Below are 13,752 nucleotides of genomic sequence, written 5' to 3'. Positions count from 1 at the left end.
ATTTTTGGATGGTATTGTACATAGTCAGCTTCAGATCCCAACAGGGTGCATTAGATATTGAAGTTCTCCATCAAGCCGGAAGCTTTGAGCGATTGCCTCAAGGTCAAGATCTGATAGTCCCCAGTTCAATTGTGGAGATCCGATATCGATCGTCTGGTCGGAGGCATTTGAAATGTTAGGAGCAGAAACATTTTCCTGTGCAGGTAAATCATCTGCAGGATTGAGCACTGAAGTGCCCAGCTCATCTCCTTCAGTAATAACAATACCGAGATGAGCCACGAGCTTATCAAGGTTGGCCATGGCTTTTCCCGCTGCTGCATAGAGCCGCAAGTGTTGTCGTAGGACATTGCGACAAAGTAGGAGGCACTGGAAGGAATTTGAACTTCGTCCCTTTTGTGCAACTATACGGACGTGGATGGTGGCGCTGATGTATGTTGCGTAAGAAAGCATGTATGGGGCTGAAGTGATAGAGAAGTGCGCAGAGTAGTCGCGCAAGATTTGGACGATTTGATTTGCTGCCGCGGTGCACATACTGACAGCTTCATATGCAGTGGCTGGGTTTCGAGCGTGACCATGATTACTACCTGTGAATAACGGTCGTTGAGAGAGGATGATGAGGACGTTTGACAGCGCCCTAAAAGAGTTAGCCGAGGTCAAAAGTTGTTAACTCTGGTGGATATCATACAAGAGGCAGAAGGCTTGAGGCAAAAGAACCGATTCCCTTGGATAGGAGATATAGTCGAGTTGGCGAGGAAGACTCGATCGCCATTTACTGAGATCGGAGCTTATATCGGCTGAGATCTTCTGGCTTTGCCTTTGGCTCATGTTTTGCGATTCAGAGTAGAGTTCGCACAGAATGCGCTCGGAAATTATGGATAACTCGCATAATTTTGTCAAGAGTGACACGTTGAGAGAAGGTATCACGGACTGCTGTTCATATGTACTGTAGGTGAGATCTTTGAATGTGTCGAGCTCATCGTACTCGTCCAAGAAATTGAGGGATGCTTTGAAGTTTAATTGGCGAAGCAATGGTGGCCTTCCTTGGAGGAGACACTGGATCTTGTCGATTGCTAAGCGAGTTCAGCACATATCTCTTGATTTCAAAATTGGAATGACTTACTGTAAGCACCCCATAGGACGCGCTTCCGAACTTCAAGTTCTTCTGCAGACATCTTATTTGGCGAGGGAAGAACATGCAGACCAAGGTCAATGATCATATTGAATGCATTTCCAGCATAGAGCCAAGATAGACTGCGTTCGTCACATCTTGAGAAGAGCGAGTTGGACATAATGATCAATGCTTGTAGTGTGGTGATCTCGCTCTTATCGAAAGACTCTCGCAGAAGCTCAGTGAAGCGTTGACGAAACCTCCACCCTGCAGTAGTAATGTCATCGGGGTCAGAGCGTATCTCAGGCCGCGGGCAATGCTTTGAAACTGTGAACAAAATTGCATTGAGTAGGAGTTTCGAGAAATAAGGGCCGTTGGAGGCCATATCACGCATGAATACTGGGCGATATGTAATCTGCGCGGTGTATAGTTGGCGACTCCAATAGATCGACAGTAGATGCATGCCAATGTCTGGATCGAGTCCATCAAAATCGAGCTTCCCTGCTGCTAGGTTCAATGGTTCCAGTTGTCCTGAGGTGGTTTGTTAGCCACGGTTCAGTCAATCTGAAGGAAGGACTTACTCTGCCTTGCCGTTTGCGCAAAGAGCAAGTGTCGAGCCCACTCTTCACTAACGGGTGAATCAAAAACCTCTGAATCTTCTTCGTCGGCTCCGGAATGTGCTGTATCGTCATAGACTGTGCTGGTCGGTCCGTGGTATAATGAAGTGCTATGGCGATGGTTTTCGCTATCTGGTACCTCTGGATGAGACGTATCTCGGCCTCTGTTTGAGTGATTATCGCTCGGCGAAGGCTCAGCATGGTGGGGTATTGATCCTGTGACTCTGCTCCGTGCTGGACTGAGCGCTGCCAAAGAAGCTTCTGTTGGAATCAAAGCAGGTCGCTCAAGGACTCCAATGTCTGTAGTTCGCTGGGTACATTGCTGACGGAGGATGGCGTTTTCTTGTTCTAGTTGTTTGATGCGCTGATTTGTTGGCCTGCTCAATGAAGTCAGTAGACGGGCGTATAATAATATTAGGATTTAATATCGACCTTGGTTTATGCCTGGCAGCGCTTTGCTGGCAATCTACACCTTTTGCCAGACAATTGCCACAACTTGGTTTCTGTGCGTCACATTTCAACTGTTGTCCCAAATTTTGATGGTTAGTCAAATTATATAGCACGGATACACCTACATGCGTAATTACCTTCTTCGAGCGACAGAAAAGACACGCCGCTGGCGCTCGGCTTCTTCGCGCCGGCATGTCTACTGCTGACGAACCAGAAAAGCCGATGACCGCCGGAGAGAAAATTCTGATGGCATCTCCCAGATAGAGTGCAGTTTTTATCAAGACAACTGGGTCAAAGACCCTCAATAGCGTGAGGATGTCCAAGCCTGCGTGCTCTGTCAAGCATGGCTACACGAGCCGAGATTCGGCATCGGCGCACCACGCGGGGTCGGAGATACAGCTTTTCCGCGCGGCTACTGCCGGTTAGCCGCCGCTTGTGGGGAGCCGAACTATAAGCCATACAGTAACAGGGAACACATTCTATTATTGAATCAGGTTGATATCAAAGTGCATGTATTTTGATCTTGCTGTAGATTTATCTCAAAGAGAAAGCCATCTTTGAATCTGGAAGGAATTCTTGCTATTCGGTTCATCCCGCACATCCGTAAGAACGTACCGAGCCCCAAGATGCCACACGTTCTGACAAGGCTGTTCTGACTCACGATTTGTGAACATGGTCTCCAGATGGAAGATTTCCCTTGAAATATGGTTGTGTCTCCATGGACCGAGCAGTCTCTACCAGGTCAAAGATGACCTCGAGATCCCACGGTTGTATGGTCTGCTCAAGTAGGGTACGAAAAGACCATTCGGCCATGTAAAGCTCCGCGAGACAGGTAAGCAGGTCTCCGTCGGGGTTGCCTTCATACTCCGAGAAATCATTTCTCTGGTCGTGGAAGGCGAGCCAGTTCAAGACATATTCGATGTAGAGCAGGTCTTCGTACCCTGCCTGCAAGTTGAACTGATCGACATAGTACCACCTCTCGATCGTTTCAAGTAGGGGGCCGGATGGCGACAAGGGTGGCCGGGTGAGGGGATAGCGGTTGATATATGTTGGCGGTGCTTCGGTCGTCGAGTCTCCGGCAGCCATGCTGTATGACTTGGTGGGATCCGAGGTTAATGGTGATGTGTGTGGGGGAGGTGAGGTCGATGAGGATCACAGTGTGTGAACACTCAGAGAATGAGTGAAACGTGCTTCGCTGAGAGAGAATCAAAATTTGATAAGCACTGTCAGTTGGAAGTCAACGATGACACGCCCTGATAAACGGCGCGTCCCGGGTAACGGTTGATACGGTATTTTCCTGGTTCAAGGAACGTTCCAAGATATTATTTAAGCCAGATCGTTAGGCAAACAAAATAACTAACTTTTATTAAGCACAAAACAGTACTGCAGAAATCAAAGTCCATGCGTCATGACTATCTTCCAGCACCGTACTTTGGTATTCCAGAATCTGCCAGCTCCTCCAACAATCAAGATACGTCCTAGCTATTAGTAGGTGATTCTTTAGCTCGAGCTCTACTAGTATCCATACAGAATTTATTTCTAGTTCTGCGTACAATCATGAAATAGAAAGCAATGGACTCTGCTAGCTATGGGAGCTAGAGAAAGATGACGATGAACAAGTGGAGCGAACCTATGTGGAAAATCAAAGTCATAACGAAACATTTCATCGAGACTAGGATCACATCAAGTCATGATGGGCTTGGAAGTCCATGAAGATGTCGATAATCTACCGAGCGCGGACGATGGCTAGATCCTCGGGCTTAAGGGCACAATCTAGCAATGTCTGTGATTTTCTACAGCGCAGTTTACAGAGTGTATCTTCAAGTAATGTTTTCAAAAGACTGCGGGAAATAGACTAGTGGAACGTGCGTTTTGGCGCCCCGGAGATTTCCATGACGTGAGTCCAACCCCCATCTCCCACCTGCAGTCCCTTCCTTCTTCCCCCCCCCCCCCCCCCCAAACCATCTACCACCGACTCTCTCCTACAAAGCTTCCTACTTGACAATTGAACTACTCAAGCTGCGCTCAATTTCTGAAACTGTACCTTTTCGCAGCATGGCAGCCTCCACAAACCAGCTTGTCACCCTCGAGACGCCGGAGCCCAGCCTGGGCTTTTCTGCCCAGGAAAAGCCCGGAGTAGTCTGTGCTGCTTGGATCATGTCTTCCCACGCCCCCGAGATATCTGCTACATCTTGCCTTCAGTTGCCCAGCCTGAAATGACTGGCAAGACCAAATCTGTGGCTGCCATTACTTCGGATCCATCTAACGCCGAAGAAACTTCTATGGCGGCTTCTATTGCTCCCCTAACCCCTCCTCACAGCCATCTTTTGAATGATGCCTCCTAACTTACAAAAAGTGAGGATGAAAATACTTCCAACACTCAAGACGTGTGTTATGCACCTCCGAACTCGCCAGCTACCCATTCTCCGCCCCTGAATGCTCCTGTTACTCTTACGATTCAGGTTAAGCTACATCAGAACCCCGATTCTCCTGCTAATTCTAAATCCAGTGGATCGCCTAGGTCCTGTTTGACCTTTGCGAGTACGCTGTTTGGGACATCTTCCCCCTCCATTTCCGCCGAAGAAATTGAGTCTGCGAGAGCCGAACTCATGGAAGAATGGAATGCCCAGACTGGTTCAGCCCCTCTTGAGAGAAGACTTCCATTACCCCCCGCGGTGCCGAATCTCTTCCAGTTTCACAATAAGAACATGTCGACTGCCTTGAAAGCCCTCAATGAGAAAGGAATTCCTGTCGTCGAATATGGGCAGCAAATCCAGTTTCGATGGGGATGGGCTGAGATTCTCGTGGTAGGTGATGAACCTTCTTCATTGATGACGAAAATGAACTAACAAGTCGGGAATAGGTTGTGGAGTGGATTGTGCCCGATGAATACCTCGAAATTGCCTCATAGACAGTATCCGAGCAAGGCTTTGCTCTTGCCGCCGAGCCACCTACATCTGGCTTCCCATGGGAGCAATGGATCAAGATGGGCCGATTCCACAATCTTGATGAAGAGAACTGGAACCAGGTCCATCTATACCCCCTATCTGCAGTTGGCATTGCCCTTGACGATACCTACGAAGTTTTGTCTACTTTCGACCCCAAGCTCCGAATCCGAACACCGTTGCCCGCTAGATACATGCTCACTATGATTCGTGAACTCGTCAAAGTGCCGCTTCTGCACCAGAACAGACATCGAATCATAGGAGATCTTTCGGGCTCCATTCATGGCTACATATTTCATGGACTGCCTGCTTAAACTCAGTATTACACGGACGAGGAGGAAGCAGCCGCAGAGGCGGAGTTCCTGAGTAAGGTCGAGGGGGCAGTTCAGGATATCAAGACTTTCCAATTCTGGGTAGGCCAGAAGTAATCGTTCTACTGTGGCCTCGACACCTGCGAGTGGGGCAATGGAGAATGGTTACGATACAAACACTACAAACTACAAGTGTGAGAATGCCCATTGCAGCTGCATCAAGGACCGGTCAGGTACGGTCTCTGAATGAGCTGGAGTTCATGGAGCCTATCCACTCAGCCACTATTGAGTTCACACGAGACAATTCGAATTTTCGACTGGAGCTTTACCTCAAGAGAATCTCGCGTGCGGGCGAAGTTGAGATTACCGATGATCAGACCCGGTTTAAGCTTTAGACTGTCAAAACTGGGCTGCATCATTACCCATCCCAGTCTTTAAATGTGGCAGTACATGACCGTTGGTATTATCAATAGCTCGTCTTTAGATTTGGGAAAAAGTTATCTGAATTCTCTAGTCTGTCTGGCAATCTATTTTGACTAGAGAACAACTTTCAAAACAAATAGACCTTTTCTAAAGGATTAAGCGAGATCCTGGAGTACTCGTTCAGTTACAATACGGAAGGGGCAATTTGATTTTATTTATTTACATCGGAGCTAGACTTTCGCTTCTGCACATCTTCACTGAGAATTTTCACTACTTCATTAGAGAAGAGACACTCAGAACTAGACTAAACGGTCGTAGTCGCCACGGTAAATCTATTTCCGCTTTAGCTCTAATCGGGGTTATCTTAGCCCCCCCCAAAAACTAAAAGGTAGCGGCCTAGGGCGTAACCTAGAAGGAGTATATAAGAGAGGGAAAGCTTAGCCGAGGGGCCACGTTAGCCCTTAAGGGATATTTAGGGTATCTAGGTAAAGAATAGAGTCGCTTTAGGGCGCTTAAGGTGAAGAGGCTAAGGGAGTTAAAAGAGTAGATATAACTAACTAAAAACACAAAAAAACATACAACAGCCAGGATTCGCATGTGGTCACCCACCATACTACTAACTGGCCGGCGTGTGGCTTAAGTACGGCTGAGCGGACGGGAAGCCCTGTTCTCCACACCCTATGGTCGTATGTGCTTGAGAGCTGCAAAGATTGAACTTTACCAAGAAAGACATTCAACCCTGGATCACTCCTCGTCTTTCTTTCCCTGATACATCGGAAAACCTAGATAGATTTGACAATATTTATATATCGATTAAAACACGCAAGATCAGTCCGAGGTGAGCACTGAGCATTCATTCTCGGTTTCACATTCAGGGCTACTGCCGCTTGCCTCGGCGTTTGTTGAGGATAGTCCTCCGAGTCCCGCTCCCACCCTTTCTTAGCCATCTCGAACAGCAATCTGCTTTCCGACATGGTCGACACTTTGACCCATTCTTCTCCATCATCGGCCACGATATCCACAAAGACACTTTTGCGTTTTCTCCGTGCACTGGAAGAAGACATTGATCGCGACAAGCTTCGACATCTCTTGATCTATTCCAAGAAACTGGGTACTTTTGAGCAGAAAGCTCGCCTGGTGCGAGATGCTATTGATACATCTTTTTGTTAATGGAAAGGCACCATTTCTGTCGACATAGACGTATCCACAGATAGATATAGTAGTCTATTAATGGATCAGCCTTATTCGCCCCCTAATGGTTGTAAAATACTACTGCTGTTGCCGGGCCGGAAGGGATTGTGGGAAGAAGTAGACTGCGGAACAAACGAATGCTCTTGTGGAGGTCAGCGGTGGAACGCTCTCAATGCTTTTAAAAGGCAAGAGGCCCTAACTTGAAATTCGTCATATCGTACAGGAAAACACAAATCTCTACCCCCCCTATCTCGGCCGATAGATGCTTGCAGCGGAATATGGTTTGACGCTATCATTGTTTCTAATCACGGTGGTCGACAATTGGATAGCGTGCCTTCTACCATACAAGCATTACCCGGTGTAGTGGAGGCGGTGGGTGGGAGAATTCCTGTGATTCTGGATGGAGGAATTCACCGTGGAACCAAAGAATGCCCCCGGGGATGGCATCCCAAGAACTCATGATGTACTGGGGTATGAAATCACACTATATGATCTATCAAAGTTGCCATCGGGCTAATATGGGACTGGGGCCATATCGAGGATGAACGATATCTGGATGTTGCTGAGAGCATCGTTCGCGATGCGAATTCGATAGGAGAAATTACCTGGGCTTCGTGAGCACATTACGAATATGAAATCGCTTGACTTTCATGAAATGCACGGCGTTGGCAGAGCTCTGATTACATTTGCCTCGGGATGCTCGTCATATTTTTATTAATCCTAATCAAAAGAGGGCTTCATATTCATTTTCAAAATAGTGATATCGCAACTTGTATATATTTTGCAGTGTAGTTATTCACTATTCCAAAACTTCAGTTTCCTTTCTCGAGGCTCTGTCGCGCATGTCGCCGTGTGATGATGATGATACAGAAGCTTAGGTTCTATGAAACCCAGCGACTCAGACTTGCAGATCACTCGCTTGGATATGAACTTATCTACATAGGTAGTTAGTTAGTTAGTTAGTTAATAGATCACTAGCTTAGTAAGTTGCCAGCATTGGAAATATTCCATGGATTCCAGTTCGCTGGCCATGGACAACGGGGAAGCACTAGCCGCTTCGGGCAAAAAGATCCTCAGCATCGCGGGGAAGAACCATCATCATCATTCTTCCAGCGACCATCGCACATTCTTCGCCATGATCTTGAGGGAGCTCTGGATTATTCTGAGAATTATGGCGATAGCAGGTTTCATCGATAAACCAGGGCTTCAAATCGATACAGTTTAATACCACATTGCCCACTATTCGCAGCATCGCGAAGCTTCAAGATGAACACTCTCGGACCGTTATCTCAAGCTTCAAAGCTTCCCCTCGCGCGGATCTGGACCCCCTCATTGCGTTCCATGTTATGGCAGTGCTTTGTTATCAGGCCATCCATAACTGGCCTCTCGGCCTGCCTAGTTGGGAGATAGAAACCGACCAATGCTGCTGACCAGGATTGAGTTGCCTTGTCTTCAAGCTCGAGGTAGAGCTCATCGCGTGCATCCCCTCATTCGAGAGGGGAATTGCCAATTGCCCATAATGAAAGAACCGAATATAAGACAGAAATGAGTCCCAGCGACCGGAAGAATATTAATATTATTGCAGCTCTACTCTATTTCCAGCCCTTCCACACTATATATCATTCACAATGGCAGTCCCATTCACCTACCACGCCAAGGCCCAATCCACCTTCAAACCTCCTCTCATCGCCAACGAAAACGCCTTCTTAGGCGATGTCATCTCCAGGTACGCCATCTGTCGGAGAAATAACCCAAGTCCCGCAGAACAGAACAGACCCACTTACATACCTATTTCCTGCAGCGACAAGGATAATGCCGAAAAGCCCATCTCGTGCGGATTCTATCGTCTGGAGAAAGGTACCCCGCTGGTGTATACCTATACCTACGATGAAATGAAGATTATTCTAGAGGGACAGTTTGAGATTACCGATGAGACGGGCCAGAAAGTTACTGCGTCGCCGGGGGATGTGTTTTATTTCCCCAAGGGGGCCAAGATTACTTTTACGACTGAGACGTATGGATTGGCGTTTTACGTGAGTGAATACAAACTTTTCGAGGATCAGATGCTACGGAAAATGTGGATGGTACTAACCAATATCGCAGACTGGTCAGCGGGCGGAGGGCGCCGCTTGAATGGAGCGAATGTGACATATCCTAGCCCTACTATGAAACTTTGAAACTCTCGGACCGCAATGATCTTCCCATCGTAACCATAGATGACCAAACGAAATCAACTTCCTAGTGTTCGGGGACTCCGTGAAGCAACAGACCCATGGATTGTAACGGATCTGCCGGGTCTGAGCCATTCCCAATCTGGTAGTTTGCTTACATTGTGGAGAAGGACCGAAGTACGGAGTAGTTACCACTGCAGTCAGTAGCCACACAGTACTGATCCTTGCAATCCCCTCGCATACTGCTTATTTACCCCGTGCGTATCGCAAGGATAGCCTTGCTATTGAAGAAAACCACTTGTGGAGTACTTCATTGTAAATAACTTCAATAATGTCGGAGAATAGGCCATTCTACAATGTAGTACCGTCAAAACTCCCGGGGACTAAGCAGAACTATTAGCCCGACTAATGACGCCATGAACCACGAATAACTACCAGATCCTTAGAATCAAGGCTGGCCCAGTTTCACAACTCCATCACATGGGGGCCAGAAAAGCCACATTCACATCTGGAGCCGGACCCAGCGAGGAGAATGACCTGCAGGGGCGAACCGATCCCACAGTTACTACTACTGCACTCCGTAGGTGGATCGCATTCAGCTCGCGTCGACAAAACTCAATTCACACTAGGATCGCTCCGGTTGGGTGTCTTCGAGTTTGGTCAGGTACCTGGAAATTAAATCGTACGCCACTATTGGTAGCTCCGTCAGCCGGGTTGGAAAATGGCGGGCTGTGAATGACGTGGGGGAGATGTTGCTAGGGCAACCATACCGGAGGAGTCGTGATATTAAAATCCTGAAAGGAAAAAAAAGTGGGAACTCGGAAGGTTCAAGGTGGATTAGATTATTTGCATGTTCATGTTATTCTCGGAAAAAGTAAAATCAAGATCCCATCGATCGTGGTGGAGCTGATCGACTTGGGAGTCGCAAGGTGGGAAATTATTATTTACTCTGTCGAGGACTACATAGTGTACGACTATAGTACTGGAGATTAGTCAAGGAGTAAACACTGGACTCTGCAACAAAGGCCTTCTTTTTGACATCGACATCCTCTACACTTCTTTTTGTCTAACTCGTACTTCTGAATCTTCGTGTGTTCGCATCTTAGCGCCTTTTAGTTTGATTTCTTCAGCCTTTTCAGCCCGCCCAGTCCTCGTCTCAGCCTCAGGCTAGTCACCTTATCAAGGGGGGAGCCACATCCAACCCCTCGACGATCACTCTCCTCCCCGTGCCCAACACCTCTTCTTCTCTTTCCCTCCCCGAATCCAACTCTCCAACTTCCTCAATCCTCCCACACACACACAACACACTCACTCACCATGGCTGTCGACGTCGCTTCCGACCCCGACCGTCTTGGTCTGCGACTCCCCAATCCCCCGCCACTACTTCACACCCGCGGCGAGGCCTTCGACCGCCCCTCCACCCCCGCCGAGAATGGCTTCACCAGTCCCACACAAACCCCCCAGGGTAGTCCCAGCAAATCGAGGGCACCCCCCGGATCTCTCGATCTACCCAATGTCTTCGATAAAGCCTTGAAGTTGACACCTACTTCTCCCTCCAAATCCACTCATAACCACTTCAATCATCCCATGTTTACTTCCGACAGGAGTAACATTGAGGACTTTAATGAGAGCGTCATTCACCAGCGCCCTTCAAGTCCCACGCGCAGCAGCAAAGCGAATAAAGAAAATACACCCCCGACAAGCACGCGTCTGCCCAAGGATCTGGGATCCAAACCCACTGCTGCTGCCATCTCGCGCCATGAGCCATATCAGCAGCGTGATGCTGACACGTCAAAGCGCCAAGTCCAGTTGCGCGGACTGACCCCGGAGGAGATGGAGAAGCTGCAACAGCCCCGGGTTAAGCGCCTGGTTAACGTGACTCAACTCTGTACGTGAGATTGAAATGGAATCCAAGCGGATAAAAAGTGGTTGTGCTAACGGACTGCGACTAGACTTCCTCGACCACTACTTCGATCTCCTCAGCTATGTCCACAACCGGCAAACCCGGCACACACAATTCAAATCCGCATACCCCGAACCCCCCGCCACACCCAACGAAGAATACGAGCCCGCACTGCTGAAATACCTGGGTCGCGAGCGCGCGCACCTGCGCAAGCGTCGCACCCGTCTGCGCCAACATGATTTCCAGATCTTGACCCAGGTCGGTCAGGGTGGTTATGGACAGGTGTATCTCGCACAGAAGAAGGATACGCGCGAGGTCTGCGCGCTCAAGGTTATGAGTAAACGGCTATTGTTCAAGTTGGATGAGATTCGGCATATTCTCACGGAGCGCGATATTCTCACTGCCGCCAAGAGCGAGTGGCTGGTTCGTCTGCTCTATGCCTTCCAGGACGATGATCAAATTTACCTGGCGATGGAGTACGTCCCCGGCGGCGATTTCCGCACGCTTCTGAATAATACGGGTGTGTTGCATAATCGGCATGCGCGGTTCTACATTGCCGAGATGTTTAGCTGTATCGATGCGCTCCATGTGCTTGGCTATATTCACCGCGATCTTAAGCCTGAGAATTTCCTGATCGACTCTACCGGTCACGTCAAGCTGACCGACTTTGGTCTGGCAGCCGGTATGTTGAGTCCTGGCAAGATCGAGTCAATGCGCGTCAAGCTTGAGGAGGTCGGCAACACGCCCGTTCCCTTTGGCCGCCCCATGGAACAACGAACCATGGCCGAGCGTCGGCAGGGATACCGCTCTCTGCGCGAGCGCGAGGTCAACTACGCCAAGTCCATCGTTGGTTCGCCCGATTACATGGCCCCCGAAGTTCTCAAGGGCGAGGAATACGATTTCACCGTCGACTACTGGAGTCTGGGGTGTATGCTTTTCGAAGCATTGGCTGGGTATCCACCGTTCGCCGGTGCCACGGTTGACGAGACATGGCAGAACCTAAAGCGCTGGCAAAAGGTGTTGCGGAAGCCCGTCTACGAGGATCCGAATTACTTCCTGTCCCGACGAACCTGGGATTTGATCACGACTTTGGTAGCAGCCAAGGAGACCCGGTTCAAGAATATTCAGGAGATTCATGCACATGATTACTTTGCCGAGGTGGACTTTACGCGATTGCGGGAACAGCGGGCGCCATTCGTGCCGGAGTTGGATTCGGAGACGGATGCGGGGTACTTTGATGACTTTAGCAATGAGGCGGATATGGCCAAGTACAAGGAGGTGCATGATAAACAGCGTGCGTTGGAGGAGATGGCCGAGCGTGATGAGAAGATGAATAAGGGGTTGTTTGTTGGGTTTACATTCCGGTATGTTATGACGTCCGCTGGCTTTTTTGGTCTTTACTAACTAATGTCTTTGTTCTAGACACCGTAAACCAGCCGTCGACAGCGCCGGGCGTAGTTCGCCTCGCAAGCCGATTGCTACGGATAGTTCTTTCGGAACGATGTTCTAGTTCTGGGTTGGAGATGTCCACTGTTTATTACCCCGTCTAGCGCATTCTCCCTTCTTCTTTCTTCGTCATGCTGGGTATCTCCCTCCACCGAGCTGGATCTTGGTCTTTGGGTTGTGTTCCCGGTGATACTTGTTGTATGAGTTTAATGGCGCATAATTTCCTGTCAAGTCTGTCCGACTCGTTTATTGTCTGCACTTGCTACCAAACCCCCAACGTGATATGTCTTTTACACCTTTTCAATTCTGCTTGTGTTTGTTTTACTCTTTTGATTGGAGTTTGCAAAATGACTTTGTATGATACATACATAGAACTAGGTTGACGGGGTTCCGTCTAGCCCGTTTCCATGAATTCTGCTTCTATGACTGATCCTCCCCGTCTCTTTGAAAGTGTAGTTGCGACATAATAGAACTTTCCTCGAGAACACCAAGAACTAGCAGTCTAGTTCTCAGGAAGCTGACGCACCATCCGCAAAATCTCAGACTCATTATCCCCAATAACAGCCCGACCATTAACCCAATCAACGGTCTACCACCCAGAATCAATTAGCAAACATCCCCATCTCCACCCCCAACACCAGAAAAATAAAAGCAAGAAAAAAAGCAAGGCAACATACCACAGGCCTAACAAACCGCCCCTGATCCTCCTTAAACCTCTTAACAGCATCCTCCGCATCCCGCGCCCCCTTCACCAACTCCCCAACCCCATAAACCGCCTTCCCCCCAGCCCCAGAACCCCCCACAGGACTAATGTACTCCAGGATACTGTGCAACTGGTCCGTCGTCGGCGCCGCAGTGGTAACCTCCAGCTCGAACTCGCCGCGCTGCTGTGCGGCTTGCAGGGTGGTGTCGGAGGCTTGGTCTTCGGTTGCGGTTTCGGAGGCGGTGATTGAGGCTTGTTTTAGGATGTTGAGGACGCGGGTTGAGGGGGCGAGGGTTGGTGAGTGGAAGAGGGTTATTGGGTCGAGGGTTTTGCTCTGGGTGCGGGTTAGCTGGGGAGTGTGCTTGGGAGGAGGGGGGGGGGGGAGGGGACGTACGAAGCGGAACATATTGATGGTTTGGAGAGGGTGGTTGAGATGTGGTTCTTTGGGATTGTGATTGTGGTTGTGGTTGTGAGTGATGAAGAG

The 13,752-nt window shown here is 49.0% G+C and overlaps 7 protein-coding genes across 7 annotated transcripts; 4 read left to right on the top strand and 3 right to left on the bottom strand.

The window, feature by feature from the left end:
- Positions 1 to 30: 30 nt before the first annotated feature.
- On the bottom strand, positions 31 to 2,369 carry N7496_007804 (Zn(II)2Cys6 transcription factor; the record flags this gene model as incomplete). Its single annotated transcript, XM_056700723.1, has 5 exons — positions 31 to 634; positions 686 to 1,070; positions 1,121 to 1,639; positions 1,690 to 2,102; positions 2,158 to 2,369. 5 exons carry the CDS (start codon positions 2,367 to 2,369, stop codon positions 31 to 33), a joined length of 2,133 nt encoding a protein of 710 aa, XP_056552786.1.
- Positions 2,370 to 2,832: 463 nt separating this feature from the next.
- Positions 2,833 to 3,261, bottom strand: N7496_007803 (uncharacterized protein; the record flags this gene model as incomplete). The annotated part of the gene is made up of 1 exon (XM_056700722.1): positions 2,833 to 3,261. The coding sequence occupies one exon, from the start codon at positions 3,259 to 3,261 to the stop codon at positions 2,833 to 2,835; it is 429 nt and encodes a 142-aa protein (XP_056552785.1).
- A 1,523-nt stretch (positions 3,262 to 4,784) lies between these two features.
- On the top strand, positions 4,785 to 5,548 carry N7496_007802 (uncharacterized protein; the record flags this gene model as incomplete). Its single annotated transcript, XM_056700721.1, has 3 exons — positions 4,785 to 4,982; positions 5,087 to 5,344; positions 5,441 to 5,548. 3 exons carry the CDS (start codon positions 4,785 to 4,787, stop codon positions 5,546 to 5,548), a joined length of 564 nt encoding a protein of 187 aa, XP_056552784.1.
- Positions 5,549 to 5,631: 83 nt separating this feature from the next.
- Positions 5,632 to 5,826, top strand: N7496_007801 (uncharacterized protein; the record flags this gene model as incomplete). Its single annotated transcript, XM_056700720.1, has 1 exon — positions 5,632 to 5,826. The coding sequence occupies one exon, from the start codon at positions 5,632 to 5,634 to the stop codon at positions 5,824 to 5,826; it is 195 nt and encodes a 64-aa protein (XP_056552783.1).
- A 2,847-nt stretch (positions 5,827 to 8,673) lies between these two features.
- N7496_007800 (cupin domain-containing protein) lies at positions 8,674 to 9,178 on the top strand (the record flags this gene model as incomplete). The annotated part of the gene is made up of 3 exons (XM_056700719.1): positions 8,674 to 8,771; positions 8,847 to 9,078; positions 9,149 to 9,178. The coding sequence occupies 3 exons, from the start codon at positions 8,674 to 8,676 to the stop codon at positions 9,176 to 9,178; spliced, it is 360 nt and encodes a 119-aa protein (XP_056552782.1).
- Positions 9,179 to 10,533: 1,355 nt separating this feature from the next.
- Positions 10,534 to 12,629, top strand: N7496_007799 (putative serine/threonine protein kinase; the record flags this gene model as incomplete). Its single annotated transcript, XM_056700718.1, has 3 exons — positions 10,534 to 11,104; positions 11,169 to 12,483; positions 12,542 to 12,629. 3 exons carry the CDS (start codon positions 10,534 to 10,536, stop codon positions 12,627 to 12,629), a joined length of 1,974 nt encoding a protein of 657 aa, XP_056552781.1.
- A 438-nt stretch (positions 12,630 to 13,067) lies between these two features.
- On the bottom strand, positions 13,068 to 13,674 carry N7496_007798 (uncharacterized protein; the record flags this gene model as incomplete). The annotated part of the gene is made up of 3 exons (XM_056700717.1): positions 13,068 to 13,154; positions 13,243 to 13,602; positions 13,663 to 13,674. 3 exons carry the CDS (start codon positions 13,672 to 13,674, stop codon positions 13,068 to 13,070), a joined length of 459 nt encoding a protein of 152 aa, XP_056552780.1.
- Between the last annotated feature and the right edge of the window lie 78 nt (positions 13,675 to 13,752).

Source organism: Penicillium cataractarum (assembly GCF_028827025.1).
Source record: "Penicillium cataractarum strain IBT 29864 chromosome Unknown utg000007l, whole genome shotgun sequence".
Classification (NCBI taxonomy): domain Eukaryota; kingdom Fungi; phylum Ascomycota; class Eurotiomycetes; order Eurotiales; family Aspergillaceae; genus Penicillium; species Penicillium cataractarum.
The sequence above is the reverse complement of the archived record's forward strand: the minus strand, read 5'-3'. Positions and strand labels throughout refer to the sequence as shown.